Source organism: Daucus carota, chromosome 9 (genome assembly GCF_001625215.2).
Source record: "Daucus carota subsp. sativus chromosome 9, DH1 v3.0, whole genome shotgun sequence".
Lineage (NCBI taxonomy): Eukaryota > Viridiplantae > Streptophyta > Magnoliopsida > Apiales > Apiaceae > Daucus > Daucus carota.
In genome coordinates this window covers 41,487,029-41,503,092 of record NC_030389.2, presented here as the reverse complement: position 1 = coordinate 41,503,092, position 16,064 = coordinate 41,487,029, and the positions used below count along the sequence as shown (strand labels likewise).

Sequence of the window (16,064 nt, the reverse complement as noted above, 5' to 3'; positions counted from 1 at the left end):
CCAGTGGCCAGTCTTCGTATTACTATACATTGCCTTCTCCACCTTAAAGAATCCGTGACACGCTCAATATAGTGCATTATATTTAGTCAAGAAAACACCAGACTACTACGCGTATTGATCATCATCTGAATTCAAAGTAACATGGTTCCATAAGTTTTAAATCGATGACTTTCATTCAGCTAGATCACGACAGTAACATAGACACGTTCCATAATTTCACGACAGATGACTTTCATTCAGCTAAATCAAGACAATAACATAGACAGGTTTCAAAATCTTAGAATACATGACTTTCAATCAGCTTAATCATGATGCTTATTAACTGGTACTAGTAGACCAGTAACTTCCAAATTCTTGACAGCGCTAGTCAGACTCTCCTCAAGAGGGGTAAAGCGTAGTCCAAGACTCTCCAATTTCTTGCAATTCAATTTCCCAGAATTGAGTTCCTCTACTTCACTGAAACTGTCATGAATAACATTTTAGATTACGATTAGTGCTTACAATTTGATAAAAGTGAGAATACTCCTCATAACAAATAATATCAGAGAGTTCATAGTACCTTGTTGGATACACGTAGTCTGGATACATGCTCTTTAGCTTTTCCACCATTTCTTTAGCAGATAGAGTAAATGCAGAACATATATATCTTCCCTCTGCTTCAGGCTTTTCATACGCTAAAATCATTGCGTTCAATGTGTCTTGGACATAAACATAAGGAAGTCTCCTGTTCTCCACGGTTCCCTTTGTGTCTGCTTTCCATCAATACACAGAAGTAACAGAATTTATCGACATTACTACACCTATTCATCAAAGCAAACTAAAGAGACATAACTATAAGACACAGATTCACACAGAGAAACCTTTCATGAATTCGAGGAGAAATGAGCTACTAGCATTCAGTGTTGATTGTAGCATCGGTCCAATGACAATAGATGGACAAACGGTTACCAAGTTAAGTCCAGTATTCTTGGCATAATCCCAAGCCTTACATTCTGCGGTAGTCTTTCCCACGCCATACCAGTACTGATTTTCATACAAATTGATAATTCAGAGTACTATAACTCCAATCATAAGAGTTCTGAACACAATCTGAACACAGTTTGTGATACATAAACTAGATAAATGTACCTCAATCATTCGACAAAATTCAATATCAGACCAACAGCTTTCATCCATTGCCAGATCCTTGGGCCATTTAGGGTTACACGTGACAGCCGCAGCTGATGAAACAAGTACAACCTTTTTTACTTCAGCATTTGTGCACGCCCTCAATATGTTTAAGGTGCCTGCTATGGCAGGCTCAAGCATCTCTACCTATACATATGTAATTCAATCATGAAAAATGCTAATAATAACATACATAACAAATTATTAATTTATTATCCCCTTATCCCCCGCACCCGAATCCCCCGTCTTTTTAATATTCCCGAATAAACATATTTTTGTCCCTGCACCCAAATCCCCATCTTTTTAATATTCCCGAATAAATGTATCTCCGCACCCCATATCTGAATCTCGTTTTTTTTTATATTGAATTTCCAAATTAACGTAACATGCAACTATGCAAGTTAAAATTACAAATCAGAAATCGGGTTAAGACGGAAAACAGAAGAATAATCTTGCCTCAGGGTTATGCAATTTAAGAGTTCCAGGAACAGGGCAGGCGACATGGAAAACCCCAGAGCATCCCTTGACTGCACTATACAAACCTTCATAGTCTAGCAGATCAGCCTTAAAAATATGCAAATTCTCAGAAGCATTTTCCAGTTTCTTCAGATGCCCATTCTTTTTCTCGTCACCTAAATTGTAAAGACAAGAACAGCACTGTGTTAGAGCTAAGTTAAAATAAAATCAAATTGCTCGAACAAAACCCGAATAAATTGAGAATGATGCGTACAGGGATCTCGAACAGTTCCATGAACAACGTAACCTTTGAGTAGCAAATCTTTGACTAGCCATGATCCCAAATACCCACCTGCACCTGTTACGCACACTCTTTTCTTCCCTTCCATAGTCTCTAATGCTTCTGCTTCAATAATACTTGTTATTATCAGATATTATGCAGGCCTTTATAGAGCCTTGCAGTACAAACGTGAACAAATACAGTACAGAGAAAAATAAGGAAATAAATCCTAACAAACTGGATCATTTCCCCTCCTACAAGCTAGCTTATTTAAAATAATGATTTTAATTGTTACCTTTTTTGTCTCTTAACAAATTACTTGATAAAAAATAAAAATGATTTTTGTATAACTCTCCAATAATCAATATACATAATTCTAAGTGTTGTCTTATAAAAAAAATATTAATTCAGAGGAAGTATATTAATTATGAACTAGTATTACTCTCTCCGAGTCTCCGTCCTCTTTTACATGTTTATTTTGTTTTTTGATAAGTCAAATTGACTAATTTTTGACTAATTACTTTTAAAATCTGAAGGTTGCATATTAAAATAAATTAAATATATTTTCTAGTGATATAATTTTTATTATATTTCTCAAATATCTGATACATGTAAAGTTTAGTAAAAATATAGTCAAGACTGGTCAAAAATCAAAACGAACATGTAAAAGGGGACGGAAGAAGTAATAAATACGGATGGAGATAAAACTGGAGAATGATTTTCAACAAAATAATTATAGTAATGTACGAAATTTCAATTTAAATTAAATTGTAAAAATATTATTTATAATGTACATATGCGTCAATGATTAAGTTATTTCGGTTTCCAAATCTAAATCGGAAAATTTAAATTTTTCAATCATGAAAATTAAAATGAAACCAAATTATTAAAAAGTCGAATTTTTTGATTTGAACGGTGTGAATCGCCCGAATTAAAGCGCCGAATAACGGCACTCCCCACTCCCCCCAGGTGCATAAATGCATATCTTCCAATCTACCATAGTCGATTGCAAGAAATGCATGCTGTAGGCTGCAAAATCTGTTGCTACATTGAATACGACATTACTCCATATTTGTTTGTTTGTTACACGTTCATATCTGTGTAGTCATCACTCAAATCGATGAACCCCTCCGCAAGATATGCATGTCTTTTTCTGTATAGTTGTGTAATTTATATCTGTATAGTTGTGTAATTTATTTTTAAAATTTTCTTCTTCTGAATTAAAATTTGGATGTCATATTTTTATTCAGAAAAAGAAAATCTCAAAAATAAGTTACGGAACTATGTTTTATAAGAGTATTGAAATGCGTATCGAGCGGTTGAAATAAAATGTATACAATTAAATGGGACAGAGGGAGTATATGATATAAATTTAAATTTTGTAATTTTAATATTTTATTAATATAATTGATGACTAAACGCTCTTACACGGGAAGATTCTAGCTGAGAGTGATGTTAAGAATTGTTTTTCAGTTTAAAGATGTTATAAAAATGCTGATAAAAAAATGTAGTGTTATAGAAATGAAATTTGTTGTTTGATAATTTTTTTTTTATCTGTGAAGTTTGCTTTATAATATAAAAAATGTATTTAGTGAGGTTTGAGAATGAAATTTATAACAATTTCTCCTAAAAATTGAAAAGCAATTTTTTCAAATGCATGGGGACTTGTTTTTAGATTTATCGAATAATTTTTCATATAATTTTTCAGTAAAAATTATAATGCAAACGGAGGCTAGGCGACCACCAGATCGGATCAACGATAAGATTAGAACTCGTAATAAATAATTAAAAATTATCTAAAACATTCTTTCAAAAATAATATCTAAAACATATCTTATCCTAATTCAACAAAAATTCCGTCTAAGGATAGCTATGAATATTGTAATTTGTATGATCATGTTACAGCTAAAATGTGACATGAATCAATAGCAAAAAAGAATTTAAAAAAAATGTGACACGAATCTAAATTAACTGGGCTAGGTCAGCATACTTCCTATATTATTCTAACGTCATATAAATTTCGTTGCCACAGTTTGAAAGATTTAAAGCTCTTATATTGGTGATGAGATGTCCTTTATAAGGAGTAATAATGGACTAATGGTTATTGTTTAGGTCTTTCTGACTCACATTAACAATTATTTTTCACATAGGTGTGGAATTTTGACTATTAAGAAATTTTGTGCAGTGGGGTCATCACTATGAATGTTGTGAGAATCAATCAAAATTCACCACCTAAACAAAGAGTGATTAGTGTATACCCATCGGTACACACTAAAAATCCGTATTGCTTATTAGCGTGTGAAACATGTATTTCGAGAATTGAATCCACTCACATACCAAATTTTGTCCCGACAAAATTTGAATCCTCGACTTCTCGTCAAGGCCCATCCGGAAATCAGGGATACTGCTAGAGCAAGAGCGTAAAGCATGCACTCTTATAAATCGCACTCTTATAAATCGGATTGCGTGTTCGGGTCGAGTTCAAGTCGGGTTCGGGTCGTGTCTGATATTGTCGGCCCTAATTACAGTAACGTTCTTTTTAATATATTTATTAATTTGTAACCACTATTAAGATAAAATAACATATAAAATTAAAAAAAATGATCAAATAAAAATAAAACCAAAAACTAGAAATTCAATTTAAACTTTGAAGGTCGTTTGGTTCAAGAAATGGTATGGAGCTAGAATGAGAAATCGGTTAAGTTGGTATAGGTTTGAGGTATCATATTATCATGTGTTTGGTTGAGTGCTGAAATCAATATACATAATTTTTGTAAAAAATAAGTTATTAATTGAAAATATTAATAAAATTATAATTGTTATATATTTTTGCATCATTGATTTAATTTTGTATCAATTATTAATATTTCACTACTTAAATAGAGACAAAAAAATAAAAAAAAATGAAAGTATCTTATACTCACATTCCCACTTGGGTATCAAAAACCCATAACTTCAAGGTTTAAAGTATCCGTATGAGATCTTATTTTTTCCAATCAAACATCATGTATAAATTTGAAATGGACAGACCTCATACCTAATTCCACATACTCATGAATCAAACGACCTCGGAATGAGTCCCAGAACCATCACAAATAAAATAAGTGAGCTTTTTTAAAATCTGTGTTTACTGTATTTTTCTTCGACTCCCAACGAGTACTATATTTCGATATAATTTAAGAAAATTCTAGTTATAATTTTTAATTTTATTATAGAAAAGTTTCTAGTGAAATACTAGAATCTAAACTAAAATAATAAACAAATATGGGTAAAGTAAAAATCATTACCGAAATTAAGTCACAATTTAATCAACAAAATAAATTACTGTAATTATTGCCCGAATCGCAGATTATCTTCCTGTCAAAATATTAATCACAGATTACCATACCGATCAACACGATGCTTAAAAATCGTAACAGCCCTTAATAAATTAAACCCAAACCTTGATCACCAAGTAATCAAAAACTTAACATTCAATATCTATAAATACCATCCCTTTCTCTTCTCCTCAAAACCCTAATCTCAAATATCCATAACACTCTGAATTTTGTACCAAAACACACACACACTATGTTTGCACGTAAATCTGCAGCCATGAATTATTCACCAATGATGGGGCTGACTGAAAACAACTCAGCAACCTACTTGTCCTCAGGAAATCCATGTCTGGACTTGTTCTTCCATGTAGTCCCTGACACCCCTGCTTCTCAGCTCATCGAACGTCTCGAAGCGTCGTGGGCTCATGATCCCTTGACTACCCTGAAGCTCATCTGCAATCTTCGAGGCGTTCGGGGCACTGGGAAGACAGATAAAGAAGGGTTCTACACTGCTGCACTTTGGCTCTTCAAGAACCACCCTAAAACCCTTGCATGCAATGTCCTGGTTTACGTGTCGTTCGGGTACTTTAAAGATTTGTTGGAGATCATGTTTAGGGTAATTCAAGGGGGTGATGCGAGGAATGTGATGAAGGGGGAGTGGGAGTCTGTTAAGGCTGGCTCGAAAAGGAGGTTTGTGGAGAGGAGGTTTCGTGACATTCATGTTACTAAAAGTGGGAGGAAGATGAGGGATACAAGGAGTGAGGCTAATGAGAAGAGGAGAGAAAGAGGGGAGGTCTCGAGGGAGGAGAGGATCGAGGCGAATAAGGCGAGAGTGATGGAGGAGAGACAGAGGGCTAAGGATTTGAGGAGGGAGAGAGAGCTGGAGAGATCAAAGAAGGCTATGGAAATGTATAATACTAATGTGGATTATCAGTTGTTGTTTGAGAATGTTTCTACCCTTTTCGCGAATTTGTTGAGGGCGGATATAGAGTTGGTGAATTCTGGTGAGGCCAAGAAGATTAGTTTGGCTGGGAAGTGGTGCCCTACGATTGATTCGTCGTATGATAAGTACACGTTGATCTATGCTAGTATTGCCAAGAAGGTCTTTCCGCGTGAATCTTACCCTGAGTATGAAGGAATTGCAGAGGATCAGTATGTTTATGAAGTGAGAAATAGGTTGAGGAAAGAAGTTCTTGTTCCACTTCATGAGGTGCTTAAGTTGCCGGAGGTTTATATGAGTGCAAGGGAATGGAATTTGGTTGCTTACAACCGAGTTGCCTCAGTTGCGATGAAGAATTACACCAAGATTTTTATGGATCATGATAAGGAAAGGTTTACTGAGTACCTTCAGAATGTGAAACAGGGGAAGGCAAAAATTGCAGCCGGAGCATTGCTTCCCCATGAAATAATTAGGTCTTGTTTAAATTATTATAGTGATTGTGAGGGGGAAAAGATTGTTGCAGAGCTGCAATGGAAAAGAATGGTTGATGATATGATAATGAAGGGTAAGCTAAAAAATTGTATTGCAGTTTGTGATGTCTCTGGAAGTATGAGTGGAACTCCTATGGAAGTTTCGGTTTCACTTGGGCTATTAGTCTCTGAGCTAAGCGAAGAGCCTTGGAAGGGACAGGTGATTACTTTCAGTCAAAACCCTCAGCTTCACATCATCAAAGGAGATACTCTCCAAAAAAAGGCCAACTTTGTTATGCATATGGACTGGGGAATGAATACTGATTTCCAGAAGGTTTTTGATCGTATATTGGAAATTGCTGTCAGTGCGCAGCTGAGTCAAGAGCAGATGATAAAGACTGTGTTTGTTTTTAGTGATATGGAGTTTGATGAAGCCTCTACAAATCCATGGAAGACTGATTACATGGTGATTCAGGAAAAATTCAAGGAAAAAGGGTATCAGAAAGTGCCTGACATTGTGTTTTGGAACCTCAGGAACTCCTCTGCAACACCTGTTGCAGCCACAGAAAATGGGGTGGCTATGGTTAGTGGTTTTTCAAAGAATTTGTTAACAATGTTCTTGGATGGTGGGGGTGAAATTAGTCCTGAGGTTGTGATGGAAGCGGCCATTTCGGGCACTGACTACCAGAAACTAGTGCTATACGACTAAAAATGAATATGTATCTTGTAGAAATGGCCAGCTACTGATATGAATTTTAGAATTTTTCTGCAAAACTGAAAAATACCCTTTGCCTGTAAAAAATAAATGGTTTGTTCTAGTAATCTGCTGCTTATATGCTTGTTTTATTCGAAGCTTGTCTAACTGCTCACAATCTTTCTTTAACACTAACAAATATTCCCCTTGGTCTTCTAAATAGCTGCAATGCAGTTAAGGTCTCAAAACCTGCATTTACGGGAATGAAAAAGAAAACAGATAAGAGAAGAAGATATTTCATTGTAACTTTCTACATATCGCACTTAGGAATGCTAAGAAGATGATCGAGCTCGCTAATCTTGATTCTTTGAGTCTATTCTTGCGACAGGAAGTTCAATTTTATATTAATATTTATTGACCACTAATATGTTGTTGTGTTTATGCTAAAACAATGTTGGAAACAGAAGCCAAGGGTTCATAATGTGTTGGACTTCTTGGAGAGACAAAATATTTGGAAAGCATGAAGACTGATCTTAGAGGGGTGTATTGGATTGGGATTTTAAAGCATTTTTTTGCATTTATGAAATCCGAGGGTATTCGATTGAGATTGTTTGAAATCCATTAAAATCTCGAGGTATTCAATTGGGATTTCACACTATGCTACAAAATCTAGTGGTATTCAATTGAGATTTTAAATTATGCTTTAAAATCCGATGGTATCAATTGAGATTTTTTAAAATCCATTAAAATCTGATGGTATTCAAATGTTGATGGATTTTTTTTCATTTCATAAAATGATGGATTTTGTGGCATTTTTCAGTGTATTTTAAGTTTTTTGAAATCCCACCAAATTCAATGGGATTTTGAATCATTGTATCTAAATCCTATCAACTCTGCGACATTTCATCAAGAATCCGCAAAAAATAAAAATCCCATACAATCCATTAAAATCCATAGACTAAAAACAATGTATTGAAATCCCAATCGAATACACACCCGTTAATCTAATCCAACAGCTGAGGCTCAAAAAAAGATTTATGTATTGCACAGATATTTTTTTATATAACAAACATAAAATTATTTTTTTAATTAAACCAAATATCCCTCAATATATGATACCTATAGGAGAATAAGATAGATTACTTTTCAAAACTAAACTCTTAACTGCCCGGAGTTTATCTTGGCAACAAATACTGTGAGTGACTGAGTGTACCTAAGATAAACTTGGACCCCAAGGTTCTGATTTCTGTATAAAAATAGGCCATTGTGACCAAACCCTCCTGCTATTTCATGGTTTAGGCCATTCTGTAATCCTCATAAAAATATTCATTAACTCAATCTGATATTCTCAGTTGCCATGGATTTCAAAAACGCACTAGTAATTAGCTCGAAACCAGCCCCCTCCTCCTGCACCATCAAAATAAGTCCCACCAGTATATCCTGGCCTGTCATTAGCACCCAGGATCCTCCAATGGGCTATACAGAAAACAACTCAGCTACGTACTTGTCCTCGGGCAATCCATGTGTGGATTTCTTCTACCATGTAGTCCCTGATACACCGCGATCTCAGCTACTTAAGCGTCTGGAAGCCTCATGGGCTCATGATTCTCTTCTCACTCTGAAATTAATCTGCAATCTTCGAGGCGTTAGAGGCACATGCAAGTCTGATAAAGAAGGCTTTTTCACTGCTGCCTTGTGGCTTTATGAAAACCACCCTAAAACCCTTGCTTGTAATGTGCAGGTTATTGCCTCTTTTGGCTGCTTTAAGGATGTGTTTGAGATCCTGTTCCGGATACTCCAAGGCCACGATGCCCGATCAAGATTAAAAACTGAGTGGATATCCAGAAAGGCACCGAGAGGCAAACGTGCACGGAGGATGACCATGGTATTTTGTTATCACTCGAGGAGATGGAGAGAGAACAGAGATAGCCGAGGTCTCGTGATGAAAAAGAGGAGATTGAGGGCTCAGGTGCCCAGAGAAATAAGAATTGAAGCAAATAAGGCCAAAGTGATGAGAGAAAAGCAAAAGGCTAGAGCTTCGAGGAAGAGGAAACAGCTTGAATTGTCCAAGAAAATACAAGAGCTGTACATCTCTGATGCAAATTATCGGCTATTGCATGATAAAATTTCATCCTTTTTTGCAAATATGTTGAAGGCAGATATGGAATGCCTTAATTCAGGTAAAGCAAAGAATATCAGTTTAGCAGGAAAGTGGTGTCCTACGATTGATTCATCGTATGATAAGCACACTTTAATATGTGCTAGCATTGCCAGAAAATTATTTCCACGTGAATTATACCCCGAGTATGAAGGAATTGAGGAAGCACAATATGTTTATAGAGTTAGAGATAGGTTGAGGAAACAAGTACTGGTACCTCTGCATAAGGCACTAAAATTGCCTGAGGTTTACATGAGTGCGAAAAAATGGCAGTCACTTCCTTACAACAGAGTTGCCTCTGTTGCCATGAAGACTTATACTGAAATTTTTGTGGCTCGTGATAACGAGAGGTTCAAGAAGTATCTTAAGGATGTGGAGAAGGGGAAAAAGAAGATTGCAGCTGGAGCATTGTTTCCTCATGACATAACAAGGTCTTGCGTTCTTGGAAGTGATGAGGAACGGACAGTTGGAGAGCTGCAATGGAAAAGAATGGTGGATGATATGTTACAGAAGGGTAAACTGACAAATTGTATTGCAGTTTGTGATGTTTCTGGGAGTATGACTGGGACTCCAATGGCTGTTGCAATTGCGCTTGGTTTATTAGTCTCTGAGCTGAGCGCGGAGCCTTGGAAGGGGCAGGTGATCACGTTTAGCCATGACCCGGAGCTTCACTTGATCCAAGGAGATACTGTCCAAAAAAAGACTCAATTCATTAGGTACATGAATTGGAATATGAATACTGATTTTCAGAAGGTTTTTGATCGAATATTGGAGGTAGCCGTGGCTGCCAAGCTGACCGAAGAAGAAATGATAAAAAGGTTGTTTGTTTTCAGTGATATGGAGTTTGATAGAGCATCACTGAATCCATGGGAGACTGATTACAGAGTGATTCAGAAGAAATTCAGGGAAAATGGGTACCAAAAAGTCCCTGAAATCGTGTTCTGGAACCTCAGGAATTCATCTGCAACACCTGTGAAAGCCACACAAAATGGAGTGGCTATGCTTAGTGGATATTCAAAGAATTTAATGAATCTCTTCCTGGAAGGAGGAGGGATAATTAGTCCTGAAAATGTGATGGAGGCGGCTGTTTCTGGCTCCGAGTACCAACAACTAGTTGTCTATGACTGAGAATAAATACTTTCATGTAATATAATGTTCTAATGTTTTATGAAATAAGTTTACAAGAATGATCCTGCACGACGTGTTCTTGATTCACTATTTGATGTTTTCTTTCTCTTGTATGAATTATGTTAATCTTCTTGTTTCTGAGTGCTACGAATGATAGTAGCTTAATTAGACTTATGAACTCATAAAATCATGAAATCTGTGTGATAAAGGTTCTCTCTTACCTTTCCTGAATGCACCGTGCCCTTATTATAGGGCTTATTGGTTTTTACCTCCTTGTGACACCTATTTTTGCCTATCACGTGTTTCTTCTCTCCGTGCCCTAGAGATTCTTGGCGACATGCAAGTCCCGTTCTCTCATGTCCGCCAGATAGACAACGGGAAAGGCATTGAGACGAGTCAACGGGAAGTGTATGAGAATGGGCCCTATCACCGTGGAACACAATGTACAACTAGTCCAGGTCATGTGCTGCAAACAAGACTAAACATACTAGGGCTAATGGTAGAATTCGATATATTGCTAGTGGCATTGGCATAATAGCCACACCGCGCATGGCTTGGAAAGTGCATCTTTTAGTCCTCTGCTCATAATGATACCAATAATGATGAATCTGCAATGGAGAGCTCTTGTCAAGTTCAGATTTTCTACACTCTAGGCGAGTAGAACTTTAGACAAGCTGTGTAGCATATTCCAGTATGTTACTCACAATGACTATATCAAAAGGCCGAACCCAGGATCTGGGACGATATAGAATAAACTCTTAACCACTTGAGCTATCCAAGCGTGCTCCTTACGTTTTAATTAAATGTATGATGATGCCTAATTTACAAATCAGACCTACTGAAGAATAAAGCTATATAGTCAACCCCTTGCTGGTAGCATACGTACTTAATTGTGAACTGAAACTTCTAGCTTCTTGCATCGACAATTGAACGAGTCATGACCCTGTTTTACTCTGTTTGATTTGTAAACCGCAAGTCACTTTTAAATAAGTCCTACTCCATAAATATAAAAAAAGATTAATCTTGAGTATAAGTAGTTAAAATATTTTTTTTAATATGATTCTTTGGAAGAGTTAAAAATAAATTTGTACGAAATTGACTGTGAAATCCTTTTGAAGTAGCGAAAAACAAATCGAACGGGATTGATCATCATTAGTGTTCTGTAATGTTATGCTTCCAGTCTGGTGAAACCTCAAATTTCAAGAGCCAAAAATTGAAGATCTTGTTTACTTCAATGGTCCTTTTTTTTTCTTATATATGATAATTTCACAGAAGGATTTTCAATTACGACGAGTTCCCCACTTTATACCGGATCATTATAAATTAAATAAATTTCATATTACTTCCATAAGTTGATACATCCAAAATTCCAAGGATTCATATAAACCAATTACTTTTACTTAGTTCTCTATGGTCAGTGTAAAGGTGATGTCTATGTTACTATTTCAATTAGGCTATTTGATACTATTGATGATTCATTTAAAAATTGGGTTAATAGGCAAAAAGATCACTGAATTCATGGTCAATTTGCAATTAGGTCACTGAACTCAAAAAACTTGCAAATGGATCACAAAACTAGATTTAACTTGCAGTGATCTTTTTGCTTATTAATACTCCCTCTATCCCTCTCATTTCTTAACATTTCTTTTTCACTGCTTGACACGCACTTTTAATGCGCCTATAAAAGATATTTCTATAACTTTTTTAAAAAAAAATTTTGAACAAAAATTTAGACATTGAATTTTTAGTTAGAAAAAGAAAAATTTTAAAAAAAGTTACAAAATTATATTTTCTAGACGCATTAAAGTGTGTGCCGCGCCCCGTCCCCCAATGTTAAGAATTGAGAGAGACGAAAGGAGTATATTTTTAGTTTTTTTCCTTGATATTATTAGAATATATTTATCTACATAACACATCAAAATCTGCATTTATAATTTCTTAAAAACTTTTTTTAATATTCAACATTTTAGTTTCACATTAAACATATTGACCGGCCCAATTGAAATAAATATAAATGGTCATGGTTTTTCGTGGCCTTGCAGGCTTGTAAAATTATGATGCTTAAATTTGTACTCCCTCCGTCCCTATTTATCTGTCAAGAAAGTAAAAATTTGTCCCTATTTATCTGTCCATTTATATAACCAAAGCAAAAAATTTCATTTTTATCCTTATTTATGTTTTCAACGTGACTGATAAACATGTTAGTTTAATACCAATAACTCATTTAAAAACCGGAAGAGTCTTTGACTTTGTTCTTCTAGCTATAGATATCATGATTATTACTCACTGCTTCATTAAATTTGTATTGGATGATGGAGTAATCTCACCAGTATTTTCCTACAATTAAGGCATCAAACAAAGGTATTGCTGAAAGTTTCTTATCAAACCTAAATTTTTTAAATATATGCGAAAATTTTAAAAATGGACAGATAGGGACGGAGGGAGTATATACAGTATCTTCGGTTGACTTTGTATTATACTGTTGAGAATTGCTACCAACCCTCGGCTTGTCTGTTATGAAATTATCATAGTTCGTCATAAGCCTCCTAACAACTTATTTCAACTTTCTTAAAAAAAAAAAAAAAAAACCTTATTTCAACTTACTGTATTTTAATATTCAATACTATTCTTTTTTTGAAACAAATATTCAATACTATTCTAAAAGTCAGATTCAGTATTCTACAAAAACGTACCGTGAATTGTGTTGAATATCTCCTGTCAAAAGAGTAACATAGCACGTGGCTGTGATTTTTAATTTTCTTTTATTATTATTTTGATAATAATTTGATTTGTTTTTATTGTATTTTAGATATAATTTTTTGAAATCAACTAATAATATATACAACAAATGTTTAGTTTTATCCAATCCAATTAAAACTTGTTGAGCAATAATTGAATTATGAAGAATTGGATTATCAAGATGTAATATATTCATTAATTTATACTCCCTCCGTCCCTTTTTACATGTCCCTTTTGAAAAAAAAAATTGTCCCAAATTACTTGTCCACTTCTCTTTTCAAAGCAACTTTTTGTATGTTTTTTCAAAATGTAACAACTTCCAATGTTTGACTAGCATATATATATACACAACTCTATCTAATTCATTACATTTATTAGGGATATGTATGAAAACAAGATATCCACCTAACATTTTCTTAAGATGCGTTATTTTTTCAAAAGGGACAAGTAAAAAGGGACGGAGGGAGTATATAGCTAAGTAATCAAATGGAAACCAATGTTATTCTAGAAACCAGAAACCATTCCTTCTATCACCGTTTATAACTCCAGAAATCACAAGTTTATATGTTGTTAATCACTATTTTATACAGTAATATTATCAATTTTATTTTTAATAATTAAGATAATTTACTTATGATTGTTATTAGTGGTTGATTATTGATGATCAATTATAGTTGTAGGAGCTCCAAAACGACAAGATGAGGTGTGTGGTGGTGGTAGATAATCATTAGTAGTTACAAGTTATGGTGACAAGGAGCTACATTAGAAACTCTTTAGATTAATGCTCGGTAAATTAATAAACTCTCTAAAATAATAAATTTGTCCGGTCCCGACCTGGGCCAATGTAAAAAATTGAAAAAACTCGATAAAATAATAAGATAATAATTTTTCGGGAGATCTCTTTATAATTTTCGATCCCAGAAAAATCATGAATTAATAATTCATGGAAACTTGCTTAAAAATACTGGACATTGAACATATTTATTCCTCTTGTTTACATTTACCGTACAGTACTTCAAAAGTCATTATTACAGTAGTTACCAATTTATGTTGAGTCCCAAAGTTCGTAGCAATGTATTTCTAAGTGAGTAAGAGGCATAGACTAATTTGCCTTTTTATTTGGTATGTAGCGTATAATCGGTTAAAAACTCTTTGAATTAATAATTATTAATTTATCAATAAATTAATAACTCTCTAAATTAATAAATTTCCCCGGTCTCGTCATTATTAATTTATAGAGTTTTTACTGTATAGGCAAATCATGGTTATAGGTAATGGCTGAGGTTGATAATGATGCAAGTAGTTTGATCGATGTAGTATGAGTGAAGATAATGATGATATACGTTATATATATGTGCATTTATATATCTATATTTTTCATATTTCTTATATATAACATAGTGATATATAATATACAAATTAGTGATTTATGCCGGTAAAAACAGTGGTGAAAAATTGATTAAGGACTACTTCTAGTTTCTAGGCTAATTTAGTTTCTAGTGGAGTAAACCCCTATATATTTATATATGTCTATGAAATAAAATATCGGGAAAACATACCCATGTAAAAACTAATTTATAGGAATGTATCTCTCATGGTCAACTAACTTATAAAAACTAACTTATTTTAATTCAGTTTACATTTTTCATTTATCTATTTCATATACTTTTTTAATAAAAATTTTAAATCAACAATTTATTTTACAATCATAAATTAGTTATATTATATTTTATATAATATAAGAGTATTACATGGAAAAATCAAATATAAATGTTTACTACAAATACAAGTCAAAGATATGATATTATTACTGATAAAAGTAATTATATAGAAGTGTCATATTCCATGACAAATTATAAATTTTATTCTTAGAAAAATATAAAAATTTTTAATAAGAGTATTTGAAATTTCAAATCCACATATGCCAATCGAGTTTAAACAACTTTATCAACTACAATATTATTTAGATATATTTTAAGATATATGCAATGAAATAATTTTCTTTTAAGAAAAAGGTGATCATACTTGTTAGGTTAAGGCACCGTCCAAAAGGTAAAAATTAGGGTTTTTTTTATTCATACTATCTTCTCCGATCTTATTTTCAAAAATACTATTTTCTCCAATCTTATTTTCAAAAATACTACCTTCTCTAAAATATTTTCAAAAATACTGTGGTTGCATATGCAACCATATATGCAACTACAAATCCTGATTTCAAGTTTCGGTTTTCAAATGTCATTTTCGACCTCATCTTTAGAGTCGATATATATATATATATATATATATATATATATATGGAAAATATTTTCAAAAAGATAGTATTTTTGAAAATATTTTAGAGAAGCTAGTACTTTTGAAAATAAGATTGAATAAGGTAGTATTTTTGAAAATAAAATTGAAAAAACAGTATAAAAGATAATTCCCCTAAAAATCATAGTCATATATGTATATATTCAGAAACAAGTAACATGCAGGAACACTGCACACATTGATATCTTGCTGTGAATTGTTGAATTAAATTCTAAATTCAAGTGTATCTATCTAATTCGCTGCGAGTAGGTAGGTTCTCAATCTCATACCTTCCTCATTTGATTATATAATATAATATTATACCGTAACAATTTGTATTTTTAATATATTTTCTACCGATCTTAAATAACAAACAATTCTCTACTTCTCAGTCCCGTTTAATTCTATACGTTTCTTTTTCACTGC

General features: G+C 33.6%; 3 protein-coding genes across 3 annotated transcripts; 2 read left to right on the top strand and 1 right to left on the bottom strand.

The window, feature by feature from the left end:
• Window positions 1–206: 206 nt before the first annotated feature.
• LOC108200946 (cinnamoyl-CoA reductase 1) lies at window positions 207–2,159 on the bottom strand. The gene is made up of 6 exons (XM_017369219.2): window positions 1,898–2,159; window positions 1,624–1,799; window positions 1,129–1,314; window positions 861–1,023; window positions 560–749; window positions 207–462 (listed from the first exon to the last, which is right to left on the bottom strand). Exons 1-6 carry the CDS (start codon window positions 2,010–2,012, stop codon window positions 303–305), a joined length of 990 nt encoding a protein of 329 aa, XP_017224708.1. The 5' UTR covers window positions 2,013–2,159; the 3' UTR covers window positions 207–302.
• A 3,310-nt stretch (window positions 2,160–5,469) lies between these two features.
• Window positions 5,470–7,363, top strand: LOC108201648 (uncharacterized). The gene has a single exon (XM_064085274.1). The coding sequence runs from the start codon at window positions 5,474–5,476 to the stop codon at window positions 7,337–7,339; it is 1,866 nt and encodes a 621-aa protein (XP_063941344.1). The 5' UTR covers window positions 5,470–5,473; the 3' UTR covers window positions 7,340–7,363.
• A 1,160-nt stretch (window positions 7,364–8,523) lies between these two features.
• On the top strand, window positions 8,524–10,660 carry LOC108201647 (uncharacterized). Its single transcript, XM_017369933.2, has one exon. It carries the CDS (start codon window positions 8,682–8,684, stop codon window positions 10,608–10,610), a length of 1,929 nt encoding a protein of 642 aa, XP_017225422.1. The 5' UTR covers window positions 8,524–8,681; the 3' UTR covers window positions 10,611–10,660.
• The last annotated feature ends 5,404 nt before the right edge of the window (window positions 10,661–16,064 follow it).

Coding starts and splice junctions, on each gene's coding strand:
- LOC108201647 (XM_017369933.2), top strand. CDS start 8,682: ATGGATTTCAAAAACGCACTAGTAATTAGCTCGAAACCAGCCCCCTCC.
- LOC108200946 (XM_017369219.2), bottom strand. CDS start 2,012: ATGGAAGGGAAGAAAAGAGTGTGCGTAACAGGTGCAGGTGGGTATTTG. Junction 1,800..1,897: donor TGGAACTGTTCGAGATCCCT/GTACGCATCATT, acceptor TTTACAATTTAG/GTGACGAGAAAAAGAATGGG. Junction 1,315..1,623: donor TTAAATTGCATAACCCTGAG/GCAAGATTATTC, acceptor ACATATGTATAG/GTAGAGATGCTTGAGCCTGC.
- LOC108201648 (XM_064085274.1), top strand. CDS start 5,474: ATGTTTGCACGTAAATCTGCAGCCATGAATTATTCACCAATGATGGGG.